Source organism: Microcebus murinus, chromosome 2, assembly GCF_040939455.1.
Source record: "Microcebus murinus isolate Inina chromosome 2, M.murinus_Inina_mat1.0, whole genome shotgun sequence".
NCBI classification, from domain to species: Eukaryota; Metazoa; Chordata; class Mammalia; order Primates; family Cheirogaleidae; genus Microcebus; species Microcebus murinus.
In genome coordinates this window covers 124,941,502-124,959,036 of record NC_134105.1, presented here as the reverse complement: position 1 = coordinate 124,959,036, position 17,535 = coordinate 124,941,502, and the positions used below count along the sequence as shown (strand labels likewise).

Genomic DNA, 17,535 nt, shown 5'->3' with positions numbered 1-17,535 from the left:
TATTATCCTGATACATCACCAGACAAAGGCACCACAGGAAAAGAAAACAGACCAATGAATGTCTCTTGTGAATATGGATGTAAAATTCCTCAACAAAATACTAGCAAACAGAATCCTGCAACTTACAAAAAGTATTACACACTGACTAAGTGGGATTTATTGCAGGCAAGCAAGGTTGATTTAATGTTAAAAAAATTAATATAACACACCACAAGAATAGAATAAAAAAACAAAAATCACATGATCACCTCCAATAGATGTGGAAAAACCATTTGACAAAATCCAATACCTTTTCATGTAAAAGCATTCAACAACTAGGAATAGAAGAAAACTTTCTAAACCTGATAAGAGGCATTTTGAAAACCTACAGCTAACTTCATACTTAATGGTGAAAGTCTGGACGCTTTCCCCCTAATTATAGGAACAAATCAAAGATGTCCATTCTCACATCTTCCATTTATTATTGTACTGAAGTTACAGCCAGGGCAATCAGGCAAGGGAAAGAAATCAAAGGCATCCAAATTTATAAAAAACTTCTTCTACTCACAGGTAACATGATCCTGAATATAAAAAATACTAAGGAATCCTTTAAAATATTACTGCAACTAATAAATAAGTTCAAAAGGTTTCAGGATACAAGATCAATATACAAAAATCAATTGTATTCCTATATACAGGCAATGAACAATCTGAAATAATATCCTAAAAAGAATCCAATTTGCAATAACATCAAAAAATAAAAAACATAGGAATAAATTTAACAAAAGAAATGTACAAAGCTCAGAAGACCATAAAACAATATGGAAAGAAATTAAAGAAGATCCAAGTAACTAAAAAAAATCCTATGCTCAGGTATCAGAAGACTTAACACTTTCAAGATGGCAATAATCCCATTATGATGTACAGATTCAACAAAATGTTTTCAGAGTCCCAGCTGACGTCTTTAAAAAAATTGACAAAAGCTGATTCTAAAATTTATATGTAATTGCAAGGTACCCAGAAGAGCCAAAACAATCCTGAAACAGAAAAGTCAAATAGGAAGACTCACATTTCCCAATTCCAAAACCTACCACAAAGCAAGAGGTATCAAGACACTGTGCCAGAGTGGTACTAGCACAAGGTTAGACATGTAAATCAATGTGACAGAATTGCTAGTTCAGAAATAAATCCATGTGTATGGCCAACTGATTTTCATCAAAGGTGCCAATACTATTAAATTGAGAAAAAATAGCCTTTTCAAAATATGATGCTGGTACAACTGGATATCCACATGTAAAAGAATGAAGTTGGACCCTTACCTCATATTATCTACAAAAATTAACTAAAGGCCAGGCGCAGTGGCTCACACCTGTAATCCTAGCACTCTCAGGAGTTCGAGACCAGCCTGAGCAAGAGCGAGACCCCGTCTCTACCAAATATAATAAGAAGTTAATTGGACAGCTAAAAATATATAGAAAAAATTAGCCAGGCATGGAGGCACATGCTTGTAGTCCCAGCTACTCAGGAGGCTGAGGCAGAAGGATTGATTGATCCCAGAAGTTTGAGGTTGCTATGAGGTAGGCTAATGCCATGGCACTCTAGCCCAAGCAACAAAGTAAGACTCTGTCTAAAAAAAAAAAAAAAAAATTGACTAAAATTGATCAGAGACCTTAATAATAGAGCAAATTCTATGAAACTTTTAGGAGAAAACATAGGAGTAAATCTTCATGACCTTGGATTTGGCAAAGGATTCCTTGTCATTCCTTAGATATGACAGCAAAAAGCACAAGCAACAACAACAGCAGCAACAACAAAATAGTTGGATTTCATAAAAATTAACAACTTATGATCATTTAGACAACACCATCAAGAAAGTGAAAATACAACCTACAGAATGGGAGAAAATATTTTCAATTCATATATCTGAAAAGTGACTTATATCCAGAATATATAAAGAACACTCACAGTTAGGCGTGGTGGCTCACGCCTGTAATCCTAGCACTCTGGGAGGCCAAGGCAGGAGGATGGCTTGAGGTCAGCAGTTCAAGACCAGCCTCAGCAGGAGTGAGACCCTGTCTCTACTAAAAATAGAAAAAAACATTATCTGGGCAACTATTAATAAAATATAAAAAGTTACTCAGGTGTGGTGGCACATGCCTGCAGTCCCAGTTACTCAGGAGCCTGAGGCAGGAGGATCACCTGAGCCCAGGAGTTTGAGGTTGCTGTGAGCTAGACTGACACCACGGCACTCTAGCCCAGGCAGCAGAGCAAGACTCTGTCTAAAAAAAAAAAAAAAAAACCTCACAACTCAATAATAAAAATACAAATGACCCAATTAAAATAAGGGCAAAGGATCTGAATAGAAATTCCCCCAAAGAAAATAAATAAATACCCAATAAGCACATGAAATAAGGCTTGACATCATTAGTCATTAGGGAGATGTAAATCAAAACCACAATGAACCCAGGGGTTCAAGGCTGCAGTGAGCTATGATGGCACCGCATTCTGAGAGACAGAGTGGGTCCCTGTCTCAAAACAAAACAAAACAAAAAGTCAAATAACAAGTAGTGGTGAATATGTGGAGAAGTCAGAACCCTCATAGACTGCTGGTATGAATATAAAATGGTGTATGTCTTCCAAAAGCACTTTGGAAAATAGTCTGGCAGTTCCTGAAATCACTAAACATAGAATTAATATATGACATAGCAATTCTACTCCTAGGTATATACCCAAGAGAAATGAAAACCTATCTCTGTCCACAAAAAGCTTGTACCTGAATGTTTATAGCAAGATTACTCATGAATGCCAAGAGAAGAAAATAATCCAAATGTCCAGCCATGGACAAATGGATAAATAAAATGTGGTATATCTATACATAGAATATTATTCAGTCATAAAAACAAATGAAATACTGATGAAACATGCCACAATATGGATGAATCTTGAAAATATTATGCTAAATGAAAGAAGCTAGTCACAAAAGACCATATAGTATATGATTCCTTTAAAAAAAAAGAACTGTCCAAAACAGGGAAATCAACAGAGATAGAAGGATCTGTAGTTGCTTAGGGCTGGGGCTAGGGTGATGGAAGAGGATGAAGGATGGCAGAGTGATAGCTAAAGAATATGAGGCTTCTTTCCAAAGTCATAAAATATTCTAAAATTGACTGGTAATGGTTGTTTATATCTATAAATATAATGAAAGCTACTGAATTGTGCACTTTAAAGGGGCAAGTTGTATGATATGTGAATTATATCGCAATAAAGCTTTAAAGCATTCTCTCAAAAAAACTATGGAAACTTACAAGCCAGAATCCATGTCTAAGTACTGTGGCACAGTACCAATAATGCTCAATGATGGATCCAACTGTGATTTCATTTCATTAATTTTTTCATTAACTCCCTCCCATTCTTCGAGAGCCATCTGAGGAAAATCCAGAAGGGTTTCCAACTTGAAAGTACAGAATTCGAGAGAACTAATCAAATACGAAAGAATTTTAGAGATACCTAGAAAAGTGAGAAAAGCATTAACTTTTAGATTACTACTTCAAGACCATAAAATCCTACTGGGCAAAGGCATACATCTTTTTTCAACTCTTTATTATCCTATAGCCTGCCTAGCAGAAAACCTTAAGAGAGCAGTTCCTGAATAAATGTTTAGTGAATAAACACCGTATAATTCATGCTTTTAAGACTAATCAACAATTTATTGAATGAAAATTTATATTTTATGTGTCTTGTCTTCTCAGCTGAGAATCAAATGCATTAAACCCGAAACAATCAGCTACAGTCTTCTGTAATAGGCATTAATTTATTCTGTTTAGAGGACAATGGTGATAAACAGCTTCTTCATGATTATGGGATAGTTAATAACAGAAATGAAAATAGATTATCAAAGGTCTTGAGTCATCTTTAAGGTCATTGATCAGGTTTTCATGAAGTTTGTAGTTTTTAGTCTGGACAAAGATTGAGTTTGGACTCTAATGTGGATCCAGTGAACTGATTCACCATGAGAAGGGTAAAATACCCTCTCTTTGTCTTATTTCATTTGCAAAATAAGAAATGAAAATGCTCCCATCTCAGAGTTTAATACAGAGAAATAATTGAAAAGCAAAATGGTTTTCCTATCCTTGATTGAAATATGTTCATTGCCTTTATCAGATAATTTTGATCTTTTAGAAATATTCAAAATGATCTGTTAATTTCACCATCTTTCATCATTTTGACTTCCTTTATTTGCTACCTTATTTTTCTCTGCCCACTATATGCAGATATCTCTCAGTATCCAGGTTTCAGGACCCCTGTGGATACCAAAATCCATAGATGCTCAAGTCCCTTATATATAGTACTTGCATATAACCTATGCATATCCCTGTATACGTTAAATCATCCTTAGATTACTTATAATACCTAATGCAACATAAATGCTATGTAAATAGTTGTTATATTATATTGTGGTTTTTTATTTGTATTATTTTTATTGTTATTTTTTTATCATCTTTCCCCCAAATATTTTCAATCAGCACTACTTTCAGATGATTGTAAGTTCAGCTTCATTGTAACAGAAAAGATTAACAGATTTATTGAGGTGCCATTCAGACATCTCCCATTCAGATATCATGAACTTCATTCATCCTTTTACAGTGTATAACTCAATGTTTTTGTATATTTGCAGAATTGTGCAACATCACTACTATTTAATTCCAGAATATTGTCATCATCCCCTAAAGGAACTCCATACCTATTAGTGGTCACTGCCCATGGCTTTTCACTCTAGCCCTGGCTAACACTAAACTACTTTATGTCACTATATATAAATATAAGGCTACAAGAGAGAATAATAATGGACAAAAGTATCTGAACAGGTACAGACAAAACAGGTACAGGACAAAAAGTATCTGAACAGGTACAGAAGGAGTTGAGAGAAGGAGCAAGTAACTCTGTCAAAGGGATATTAAGGAAACTTTACAGAGGTGATGACTATACAGGATTTTAAAGGATGACTAATAGTTGAGCAGGCAGATCAGGTAGGGAAGTGTAACTCCAGTAATTAGACTATTAAAGAAAACTAAAAATAATAATATTGTTATATTTAGTATATACAGATGATAGCACTGGCTCTTCCTCAGAACACTTTTCTGCATTTTTTTTCTATTAGTAAAAGTAGATTTTCAATGACTTAACTGCTTTTGTTTTCTTACCCAGTCCCCATTTGAGACCATTAACATCCATTTGGGAGACAGCTGCTTGGGCCAGAGTACACAATCTGGTTTACACTACATATGTTCACTATATTATCTATAAAATAAAATTTTAAAATAATTACTGGCTTCTGATTAATGAGAATAGACTAGCCACTTTCGAAAAAAATCTCCTTTCTCTCTGAGTCCATCAAAATGATAAAGAATTTTAAAATGCAAACTCACAATGGGAGAGGGGCAAAGTTAAGGAAGAGAATTTTAAAAGTTAACAAGGAAGTAGTCAAACTTCCCTGAAATATCAAGAAGAGGCTCCTGATTTAGAGAAATCAAGTACAACAGAGAGTGGGAATGACACATGGAGCTAAAAACAGGGTAGTTAACTGAAAATCTATAAATGATATAATTGATCATCTCCCATCCCAACTTTCTCACCAGTAATGTTTGACAGCTAGTATCCTACACACACACACACACACACACACATAGACTTCTCTTTTTAAAATTAGACATATCTACATAAAGAACTCCAAATTTCAACATTTATTTCACCCAGCATAACCCAACTATCCTAAAGCAAAGACCACTAATCTATCTACAAACCACACATATGAGAAACAGAGAGAGAGAGAGAGAGAGAGAGAGAGAGAGAGAGAGAGAGAGAGAGAGAGAGAGAGAAGGAGAGAGAGACTGACAAAGACAGGAACCTAAGGAATATAGAGAGTAAGAAAGAGAGAAAGACATAGAAAGGGAAAAGATGAGAGTACATCAATGTACTTCTGGGTAGATTTTTACTGCCTCATTTTAAAATATAAATAGATAACCAGGGTATTCAAACATTTGAGAGAATCCTGAAACATGAAAGAAAGATATTTATAAGCCACAGTAGGGGAAATAAAGAAAGAATTCAGAAATAGAGAAAATTTAAAAATTTTTAAGATTAATTTTCTTCAGAGATAAGAAGATGTCATCAATAAAACAATAGGATGTTATGAATAAAGAGCAATCTGAGAGTAAAGAAATGCTCTTGAAATTAAAAATATGATAACTTAAAATAAGTAATTCATTATAAAGGGTAGAAGATAAAGTAAAAGAAATCTTCTAGAAAATAGAATTAAGAAGATAAAAAATGAGATAAAAGATAAGAGTCAATGTGGTAGATAAAAGGTAGTCATATCAAAAGGTTGTATCTTTTTCATCTCTCTCTGAATCTGGGTTGGCCCCTTGATAGTCTTTTTTTCTTTTTTTTTTTGAGACAGAGTCTCGCTTTATTGACCAGGCTAGAGTGAGTGCCGTGGTGTCAGCCTAGCTCACAGCAACCTCAAACTCCTGGGCTCAAGCAATCCTTCTGCCTCAGCCTCCCGAGTAGCTGGAACTATAGGCATGCACCAACATGCCCGGCTAATTTTTTCTATATATATCATTTGTCCAATTAATTTCTTTCTATTTATAGTAGAGATGAGGTCTCACTCTTGCTTAGGCTGGTTTTGAACACCTGACCTCGAGCAATCCGCCTGCCTCGGCCTCCCAGAGTGCTAGGATTACAGGCGTGAGCCACCGCACCCGGCCCCCTTGACAGTCTTGACCAATAGAATCATACAAGTGATCTGCATAAATTCCAGCCTTTGAGAGGCCCAGGAACTTCTGCTCTTGGGCAAAGTCAGCTTCAATATAAAAAAATCTGACTACCCTAAGAATCCTCCGTTATGAGAAAGCCTAACCTAGGCATATGAAAAGTCTATATGGAGAAAAATACCAGCCAGCCCTAACCTGGTCCTGCCATCCCACCTAGGCATCAGAAATGTGAGTGAGAAGTCATCTTAGATGTTTTCAAATCCAGTATTTCAGGTCCAAAGCTGAGGAACCCAGTTGATAGACAGCCATCCTAGACATCTTCTAGCCATTCGAGCCACTCTAGTTGAGCCAGAGATAAACCACTTCCACTATGCCCTCCCAAAATTCCTGATGCACAGAACCACTGTGAAATATATTAAAAGACTGTTGTGCTATATCATTAAGTTTCAGGGGAGGGTTGTTATATAGAAGTAGGTAACAGGACAGTTATAGAATATCAACTCAGGAAGTTCAATCTCCAAAGCATAGAAGTTATGGAAAGAACAGAGAAAATTCAGGGAAAGAAATTTTCAAAGAAATAATAGAATTTCATAAAGTTGAAGAACTGGGTCTCTACCATGTGCCTACACATAAACACATCATTATAAAATTTCAAAATAAGAAAATCCTAAAAAATTCAAGAAAGAAAAAAATACTATCTATGAGAACAGGAGAAGCAGCCTGACAGAAGACCTCCCATCATTATTATAGGAGAAGTTTTTGTTTCAACCTAGAGAACTCTACCAAGTCAAACTGTCAATTAGATGAGATGGTAGAATAAACAATTTCAGACATTCAAGGACTAAGAAACTTTGCCTTCCAACAACTCTCATAGGAGATTACTTGAGGATGTGCTTCAACAAAACGAGGTAATAAAACATGACAGAGAAGGATATCTAAGGCAAGAAACAATAAATGCAACCCAGAAGCATAATTAAAAAGAAGTCCTAGGATAGCAGTGTGTATGTAGACCTTAAAAGTGAGCAAGAGGATGAAGGGTGTCAGGAAGGAGGTAAATTTGACCAAAATAACAAACAAAAAAATTAAAGATAGTTGATATGATTCTTAAGAGTTCAGAATAACTTAAGGAAATAATTTTTAAAATGGATAATACAAAAAAAGAGAAATGCAATTAAAAGCCACAGTAAAAGTAAAAGGCCATTAAAAAAAAAAAATGTAGTCATAGTATCTAACTATGCAGGGAAATTACTTTGCCAAACAATGTAATTACCATTTATTTTGAACATTTAGATTTAGCCTATACAAAAGCATGAAAGTGTTATAGACACAGAATAAAATATAAATGTTATTAACTTGTACAACATAAAATGAAAAATACCAAATGACACAAGTTGGGAGGTAGCAGATCCCAGAAGACATGGAAAGAAGGTTAGGGGATACTCTCACAAACTAAGGAGTCAAGAGATAATGACTGGCCGGGCGCCGTGGCTCACGCCTGTAATCCTAGCAGTCTGGGAGGCTGAGGTGGGCGGATCCATGAAGGTCAGAAGTTTGAAACCAGCCTGAGCAAGAGTGAGACCCTGTCTCTACTAAAAATGGAAACAAATTCATTGGCCAACTAAAAATATATACAAAAAATTAGCTGGGCATGGTGGCGCATGCCTGTAATCCTAGCTAGTCGGGAGGCTGAGGCAGGAGGATCGCTTGAGCCCAGGAGTTCAAGGTTGCTGTGAGCTAAGCTGACACCACGGCACTCTAGTCCGGGCAATAGAGTGAGACTCTGTCTCAAAAAAAACAAACCAAAAAAAACCCGATAATGACTATGGATAATAGAGCAGAAGGTATATAAAGGTAGAGAGACTGAATTATCCATGACAGTGTCAAGAGATCTGCTGACCCATTACCCAGTGAAACTGTTGAAAATTATTTTTAAAATGATGATTTTAAAGGACCTTTGGAAATGGTCCTCAGGGCAAACAGCAAATGAATAAACATCTAGTCAAGAAAATCTATGAAAATTTGTTAAAGAATTATGACAATCTGTGGTATTTGAACCAAGAACACTTGCACCCTCCCTACTCCCAGCTGGGTGAGGCAGAGACTCCACTTCCAACTGCTGCATCTGAGGACACAGCCCCCCACCCCCACCCCAGGTCCTGTTAAGAGGGCTTTCTTCTGCTTCTGGGAAGAGCATAACTTCAGCATTTCTCCTCCTGCCCCACATGCTGGATTCTGAGCCTATGTCTGGGATAATTGCGGTCAAGAGGTGGGGGCTCCCTTCTACCACCCAGCACTAACTTGTGGTACGGAGGCTCTAACTTGGCGGTGGTGCACTGAGAATACTAGGACCCTGCTTGCTCATGAGGCAGTGGTTCCACTAGAAAAGAGGCAAACCAGAAGGCCCTCAGGTTACTGCACTCCATTCACAGAGCATTCCGCTTCTAGACCAGGGTGTCACTCAAGAGAGAAGCCTTCCTTTTTACAAACCTCAGATCCAGAGCCCTAGTTCAGAGATTTTGCCTGGGGAGAGCAGCAGGCCAAAAAGCAGATAGCTTCTAACTAATTTCATTTGTAACAGAGCCGGAGTTTAAACCTAAGCCACTTTCAAGAATGATTGAGGTTGTAGTGAAAGGCAATCGGGAAGAGAACTGTAGATCTAATGAAAATACAGCCTAGACTATGCAGTGGCTACTTTACAGGACAGAACCACAAATAAGACAGCTGAGAAGAGTCATCCTGGAGTCAAAACAAACATCAAACACTGACCTCAGAAACTATTCCACTGAAGAGGTCACACTTTCATCAGGTAGGTTTGCAGGGGAATTTGTGCCCAGGGTATCGTTGAAAACAACAGAGAAATGTTCAGGCAATTACTGGAGTTTAATAGTTGGATATGATCAGACAAAGAGAAACAGAGAGCCCTGCCACCACCACTGTCACCCTAGAGTAACTGCAGGTACACTCACAGCCGCATCTCCTAGAGTATCTGCAGGCACACTCACAGCTGCATCTCCTAGAGTAACTGCAGGCACACTCAAAGCCGCATCTCCTAGAGTAACTGCAGGCACACTCACAGCCGCATCTCCTAGAGTATCTGCAGGCACACTCACAGCCGCATCTCCTAGAGTAACTGCAGGCACACTCACGGCCGCATCTCCTAGAGTAACTGCAGGCACACTCACGGCCGCATCTCCTAGAGTAACTGCAGGCACACTCACGGCCGCATCTCCTAGAGTAACTGCAGGCACACTCACGGCCGCATCTCCTAGAGTAACTGCAGGTACACTTACAGCTGCATCTCCTAGAGTAACTGCAGGCACACTCACAGCTGCATCTCCTAGAGTATCTGCAGGCACACTCACAGCCGCATCTCCTAGAGTAACTGCAGGCACACTCACGGCCGCATCTCCTAGAGTAACTGCAGGCACACTCACAGCCTCATCTCCTAGAGTAACTGCAGGCACACTCACAGCCTCATCTCCTAGAGTAACTGCAGGCACACTCACAGCCTCATCTCCTAGAGTAACTGCAGGCACACTCACGGCCGCATCTCCTAGAGTATCTGCAGGCACACTCACAGCCGCATCTCCTAGAGTAACTGCAGGCACACTCACAGCTGCATCTCCTAGAGTATCTGCAGGCACACTCACAGCTGCATCTCCTAGAGTATCTGCAGGCACACTCACGGCTGCATCTCCTAGAGTAACTGCAGGCACACTCACAGCCTCATCTCCTAGAGTAACTGCAGGCACACTCACAGCCGCATCTCCTAGAGTAACTGCAGGCACACTCACAGCTGCATCTCCTAGAGTATCTGCAGGCACACTCACGGCTGCATCTCCTAGAGTAACTGCAGGCACACTCACAGCCTCATCTCCTAGAGTAACTGCAGGCACACTCACAGCCGCATCTCCTAGAGTAACTGCAGGCAAACTCACGGCCGCATCTCCTAGAGTATCTGCAGGCACACTCACAGCCGCATCTCCTAGAGTAACTGCAGGCACACTCACGGCCGCATCTCCTAGAGTATCTGCAGGCACACTCACGGCCGCATCTCCTAGAGTAACTGCAGGCACACTCACGGCGGCATCTCCTAGAGTAACTGCAGGTACACTCACAGCCTCATCTCCTAGAGTAACTGCAGGCACACTCACGGCCGCATTTCCTAGAGTATCTGCAGGCACACTCACGGCCGCATCTCCTAGAGTAACTGCAGGTACACTCACAGCTGCATCTCCTAGAGTAACTGCAGGCACACTCACAGCTGCATCTCCTAGAGTATCTGCAGGCACACTCACGGCCGCATCTCCTAGAGTAACTGCAGGCACACTCACAGCTGCATCTCCTAGAGTAACTGCAGGCACACTCACAGCCTCATCTCCTAGAGTAACTGCAGGCACACTCACAGCTGCATCTCCTAGAGTAACTGCAGGCACACTCACGGCCGCATCTCCTAGAGTAACTGCAGGTACACTCACGGCCTCATCTCCTAGAGTAACTGCAGGCACACTCACGGCCGCATCTCCTAGAGTATCTGCAGGCACACTCACAGCTGCATCTCCTAGAGTAACTGCAGGCACACTCACGGCCGCATCTCCTAGAGTATCTGCAGGCACACTCACGGCCGCATCTCCTAGAGTATCTGCAGGCACACTCACGGCCGCATCTCCTAGAGTATCTGCAGGCACACTCACGGCCTCATCTCCTAGAGTAACTGCAGGCACATCACGGCCTCATCTCCTAGAGTAACTGCAGGCACACTCACAGCCGCATCTCCTAGAGTAACTGCAGGCACAGTCACGGCCGCATCTCCTAGAGTATCTGCAGGCACACTCACAGCCTCATCTCCTAGAGTAACTGCAGGCACACTCACAGCCTCATCTCCTAGAGTAACTGCAGGCACACTCACGGCCGCATCTCCTAGAGTAACTGCAGGCACACTCACGGCCGCATCTCCTAGAGTAACTGCAGGTACACTCACGGCCTCATCTCCTAGAGTAACTGCAGGCACACTCACAGCCGCATCTCCTAGAGTAACTGCAGGCACAGTCACGGCCGCATCTCCTAGAGTATCTGCAGGCACACTCACGGCCGCATCTCCTAGAGTAACTGCAGGCACACTCACGGCCGCATCTCCTAGAGTAACTGCAGGCACACTCACAGCCTCATCTCCTAGAGTAACTGCAGGCACACTCACAGCCGCATCTCCTAGAGTAACTGCAGGCACAGTCACGGCCGCATCTCCTAGAGTAACTGCAGGTACACTCACAGCCTCATCTCCTAGAGTAACTGCAGGCACACTCACAGCTGCATCTCCTAGAGTAACTGCAGGCACACTCACGGCCTCATCTCCTAGAGTAACTGCAGGCACACTCACGGCCGCATCTCCTAGAGTAACTGCAGGCACACTCACGGCCTCATCTCCTAGAGTAACTGCAGGCACACTCACGGCCGCATCTCCTAGAGTAACTGCAGGTACACTCACAGCCGCATCTCCTAGAGTATCTGCAGGCACACTCACGGCCTCATCTCCTAGAGTAACTGCAGGCACACTCACGGCTGCATCTCCTAGAGTATCTGCAGGCACACTCACGGCCTCATCTCCTAGAGTAACTGCAGGCACACTCACGGCCGCATCTCCTAGAGTAACTGCAGGTACACTCACAGCCGCATCTCCTAGAGTAACTGCAGGCACACTCACAGCCTCATCTCCTAGAGTAACTGCAGGCACACTCACAGCCTCATCTCCTAGAGTAACTGCAGGTACACTCACGGCCGCATCTCCTAGAGTAACTGCAGGCACACTCACAGCTGCATCTCCTAGAGTAACTGCAGGCACACTCACGGCCGCATCTCCTAGAGTATCTGCAGGCACACTCACGGCCGCATCTCCTAGAGTAACTGCAGGCACACTCACGGCCGCATCTCCTAGAGTAACTGCAGGCACACTCACAGCCGCATCTCCTAGAGTAACTGCAGGCACACTCACAGCTGCATCTCCTAGAGTAACTGCAGGCACACTCACGGCCGCATCTCCTAGAGTAACTGCAGGCACACTCACAGCCTCATCTCCTAGAGTAACTGCAGGCACACTCACAGCCGCATCTCCTAGAGTAACTGCAGGCACACTCACGGCCGCATCTCCTAGAGTAACTGCAGGCACACTCACGGCCGCATCTCCTAGAGTAACTGCAGGCACACTCACAGCCGCATCTCCTAGAGTAACTGCAGGCACACTCACGGCCTCATCTCCTGGAGTATCTGCAGGCACACTCACGGCCGCATCTCCTAGAGTATCTGCAGGCACACTCACAGCCGCATCTCCTAGAGTAACTGCAGGCACACTCACAGCCGCATCTCCTAGAGTAACTGCAGGCACACTCACGGCCGCATCTCCTAGAGTATCTGCAGGCACACTCACAGCTGCATCTCCTAGAGTAACTGCAGGCACACTCACAGCCTCATCTCCTAGAGTAACTGCAGGCACACTCACGGCCGCATCTCCTAGAGTAACTGCAGGTACACTCACAGCCGCATCTCCTAGAGTATCTGCAGGCACACTCACGGCCGCATCTCCTAGAGTAACTGCAGGTACACTCACGGCCTCATCTCCTAGAGTAACTGCAGGCACACTCACGGCCTCATCTCCTAGAGTAACTGCAGGCACACTCACAGCTGCATCTCCTAGAGTAACTGCAGGCACACTCACGGCTGCATCTCCTAGAGTAACTGCAGGCACACTCACGGCTGCATCTCCTAGAGTAACTGCAGGTACACTCACGGCCTCATCTCCTAGAGTAACTGCAGGCACACTCACGGCCTCATCTCCTAGAGTAACTGCAGGCACACTCACAGCTGCATCTCCTAGAGTAACTGCAGGCACACTCACAGCTGCATCTCCTAGAGTAACTGCAGGCACACTCACGGCTGCATCTCCTAGAGTAACTGCAGGCACACTCACAGCTGCATCTCCTAGAGTAACTGCAGGTACACTCACGGCCGCATCTCCTAGAGTAACTGCAGGCACACTCACGGCTGCATCTCCTAGAGTAACTGCAGGCACACTCACAGCTGCATCTCCTAGAGTAACTGCAGGTACACTCACGGCCGCATCTCCTAGAGTAACTGCAGGCACACTCACAGCTGCATCTCCTAGAGTAACTGCAGGCACACTCACGGCCGCATCTCCTAGAGTAACTGCAGGCACACTCACGGCCGCATCTCCTAGAGTATCTGCAGGCACACTCACAGCCGCATCTCCTAGAGTAACTGCAGGCACACTCACGGCCTCATCTCCTAGAGTAACTGCAGGCACACTCACAGCTGCATCTCCTAGAGTAACTGCAGGCACACTCACGGCCTCATCTCCTAGAGTAACTGCAGGCACACTCACGGCCGCATCTCCTAGAGTAACTGCAGGCACACTCACGGCCGCATCTCCTAGAGTATCTGCAGGCACACTCACAGCCGCATCTCCTAGAGTAACTGCAGGCACACTCACAGCCGCATCTCCTAGAGTAACTGCAGGCACACTCACGGCCTCATCTCCTAGAGTAACTGCAGGCACACTCACAGCCTCATCTCCTAGAGTAACTGCAGGCACACTCACGGCCGCATCTCCTAGAGTATCTGCAGGCACACTCACAGCCGCATCTCCTAGAGTATCTGCAGGCACACTCACAGCTGCATCTCCTAGAGTAACTGCAGGCACACTCACAGCCACATCTCCTAGAGTAACTGCAGGCACACTCACGGCCGCATCTCCTAGAGTATCTGCAGGCACACTAACGGCCTCATCTCCTAGAGTAACTGCAGGCACACTCACAGCCGCATCTCCTAGAGTAACTGCAGGCACACTCACAGCCGCATCTCCTAGAGTAACTGCAGGCACACTCACAGCCGCATCTCCTAGAGTAACTGCAGGCACACTCACGGCCGCATCTCCTAGAGTATCTGCAGGCACACTCACAGCTGCATCTCCTAGAGTATCTGCAGGCACACTCACAGCTGCATCTCCTAGAGTAACTGCAGGCACACTCACAGCCGCATCTCCTAGAGTAACTGCAGGCACACTCACAGCCTCATCTCCTAGAGTAACTGCAGGCACACTCACAGCCGCATCTCCTAGAGTATCTGCAGGCACACTCACGGCCTCATCTCCTAGAGTATCTGCAGGCACACTCACGGCCTCATCTCCTAGAGTAACTGCAGGCACACTCACAGCCGCATCTCCTAGAGTAACTGCAGGCACACTCACAGCCGCATCTCCTAGAGTAACTGCAGGCACACTCACGGCCGCATCTCCTAGAGTAACTGCAGGTACACTCACGGCCTCATCTCCTAGAGTAACTGCAGGCACACTCACAGCTGCATCTCCTAGAGTAACTGCAGGCACACTCACAGCCGCATCTCCTAGAGTAACTGCAGGCACACTCACGGCCGCATCTCCTAGAGTAACTGCAGGCACACTCACGGCCGCATCTCCTAGAGTAACTGCAGGCACACTCACGGCCGCATCTCCTAGAGTAACTGCAGGCACACTCACGGCCTCATCTCCTAGAGTAACTGCAGGCACACTCACGGCCTCATCTCCTAGAGTAACTGCAGGCACACTCACAGCCGCATCTCCTAGAGTAACTGCAGGCACACTCACGGCCTCATCTCCTAGAGTAACTGCAGGTACACTCACAGCCTCATCTCCTAGAGTAACTGCAGGCACACTCACGGCCGCATCTCCTAGAGTAACTGCAGGCACACTCACAGCCGCATCTCCTAGAGTAACTGCAGGCACACTCACAGCCGCATCTCCTAGAGTAACTGCAGGCACACTCACGGCCTCATCTCCTAGAGTAACTGCAGGTACACTCACAGCCTCATCTCCTAGAGTAACTGCAGGCACACTCACGGCCGCATCTCCTAGAGTAACTGCAGGCACACTCACAGCCTCATCTCCTAGAGTAACTGCAGGCACACTCACGGCCGCATCTCCTAGAGTAACTGCAGGCACACTCACAGCCGCATCTCCTAGAGTAACTGCAGGCACACTCACAGCCGCATCTCCTAGAGTAACTGCAGGCACACTCACAGCCGCATCTCCTAGAGTAACTGCAGGCACACTCACGGCCGCATCTCCTAGAGTATCTGCAGGCACACTCACAGCTGCATCTCCTAGAGTATCTGCAGGCACACTCACAGCTGCATCTCCTAGAGTAACTGCAGGCACACTCACAGCCGCATCTCCTAGAGTAACTGCAGGCACACTCACAGCCTCATCTCCTAGAGTAACTGCAGGCACACTCACAGCCGCATCTCCTAGAGTATCTGCAGGCACACTCACGGCCTCATCTCCTAGAGTATCTGCAGGCACACTCACGGCCTCATCTCCTAGAGTAACTGCAGGCACACTCACAGCCGCATCTCATAGAGTAACTGCAGGCACACTCACAGCCGCATCTCCTAGAGTAACTGCAGGCACACTCACGGCCGCATCTCCTAGAGTAACTGCAGGTACACTCACGGCCTCATCTCCTAGAGTAACTGCAGGCACACTCACAGCTGCATCTCCTAGAGTAACTGCAGGCACACTCACAGCCGCATCTCCTAGAGTAACTGCAGGCACACTCACGGCCGCATCTCCTAGAGTAACTGCAGGCACACTCACGGCCGCATCTCCTAGAGTAACTGCAGGCACACTCACGGCCGCATCTCCTAGAGTAACTGCAGGCACACTCACGGCCTCATCTCCTAGAGTAACTGCAGGCACACTCACGGCCTCATCTCCTAGAGTAACTGCAGGCACACTCACAGCCGCATCTCCTAGAGTAACTGCAGGCACACTCACGGCCTCATCTCCTAGAGTAACTGCAGGTACACTCACAGCCTCATCTCCTAGAGTAACTGCAGGCACACTCACGGCCGCATCTCCTAGAGTAACTGCAGGTACACTCACAGCCTCATCTCCTAGAGTAACTGCAGGCACACTCACAGCCGCATCTCCTAGAGTAACTGCAGGCACACTCACGGCCTCATCTCCTAGAGTAACTGCAGGTACACTCACAGCCTCATCTCCTAGAGTAACTGCAGGCACACTCACGGCCGCATCTCCTAGAGTAACTGCAGGCACACTCACAGCTGCATCTCCTAGAGTAACTGCAGGCACACTCACGGCCGCATCTCCTAGAGTAACTGCAGGTACACTCACGGCCTCATCTCCTAGAGTAACTGCAGGCACACTCACGGCCGCATCTCCTAGAGTAACTGCAGGCACACTCACAGCTGCATCTCCTAGAGTAACTGCAGGCACACTCACAGCCGCATCTCCTAGAGTAACTGCAGGCACACTCACAGCCTCATCTCCTAGAGTAACTGCAGGCACACTCACAGCCGCATCTCCTAGAGTAACTGCAGGCACACTCACAGCCTCATCTCCTAGAGTAACTGCAGGCACACTCACAGCCGCATCTCCTAGAGTAACTGCAGGCACACTCACGGCCGCATCTCCTAGAGTAACTGCAGGCACACTCACAGCCGCATCTCCTAGAGTAACTGCAGGCACACTCACGGCCGCATCTCCTAGAGTAACTGCAGGCACACTCACAGCCGCATCTCCTAGAGTATCTGCAGGCACACTCACAGCCGCATCTCCTAGAGTAACTGCAGGCACACTCACAGCCTCATCTCCTAGAGTAACTGCAGGTACACTCACAGCCGCATCTCCTAGAGTATCTGCAGGCACACTCACGGCCGCATCTCCTAGAGTAACTGCAGGCACACTCACAGCCGC

General features: G+C 45.0%; 1 protein-coding gene across 1 annotated transcript in view; it reads right to left on the bottom strand.

The window, feature by feature from the left end:
- Positions 1–17,535, bottom strand: part of AXDND1 (axonemal dynein light chain domain containing 1) — a 158,827-nt gene that overhangs the window by 56,977 nt on the left and 84,315 nt on the right. Inside the window, exon 17 of the mRNA XM_012772571.3 lies at positions 3,285–3,486. Within this exon, the coding sequence (XP_012628025.2) occupies positions 3,285–3,486 (202 nt within the window). The remainder of the gene's footprint in view (positions 1–3,284; positions 3,487–17,535) is intronic.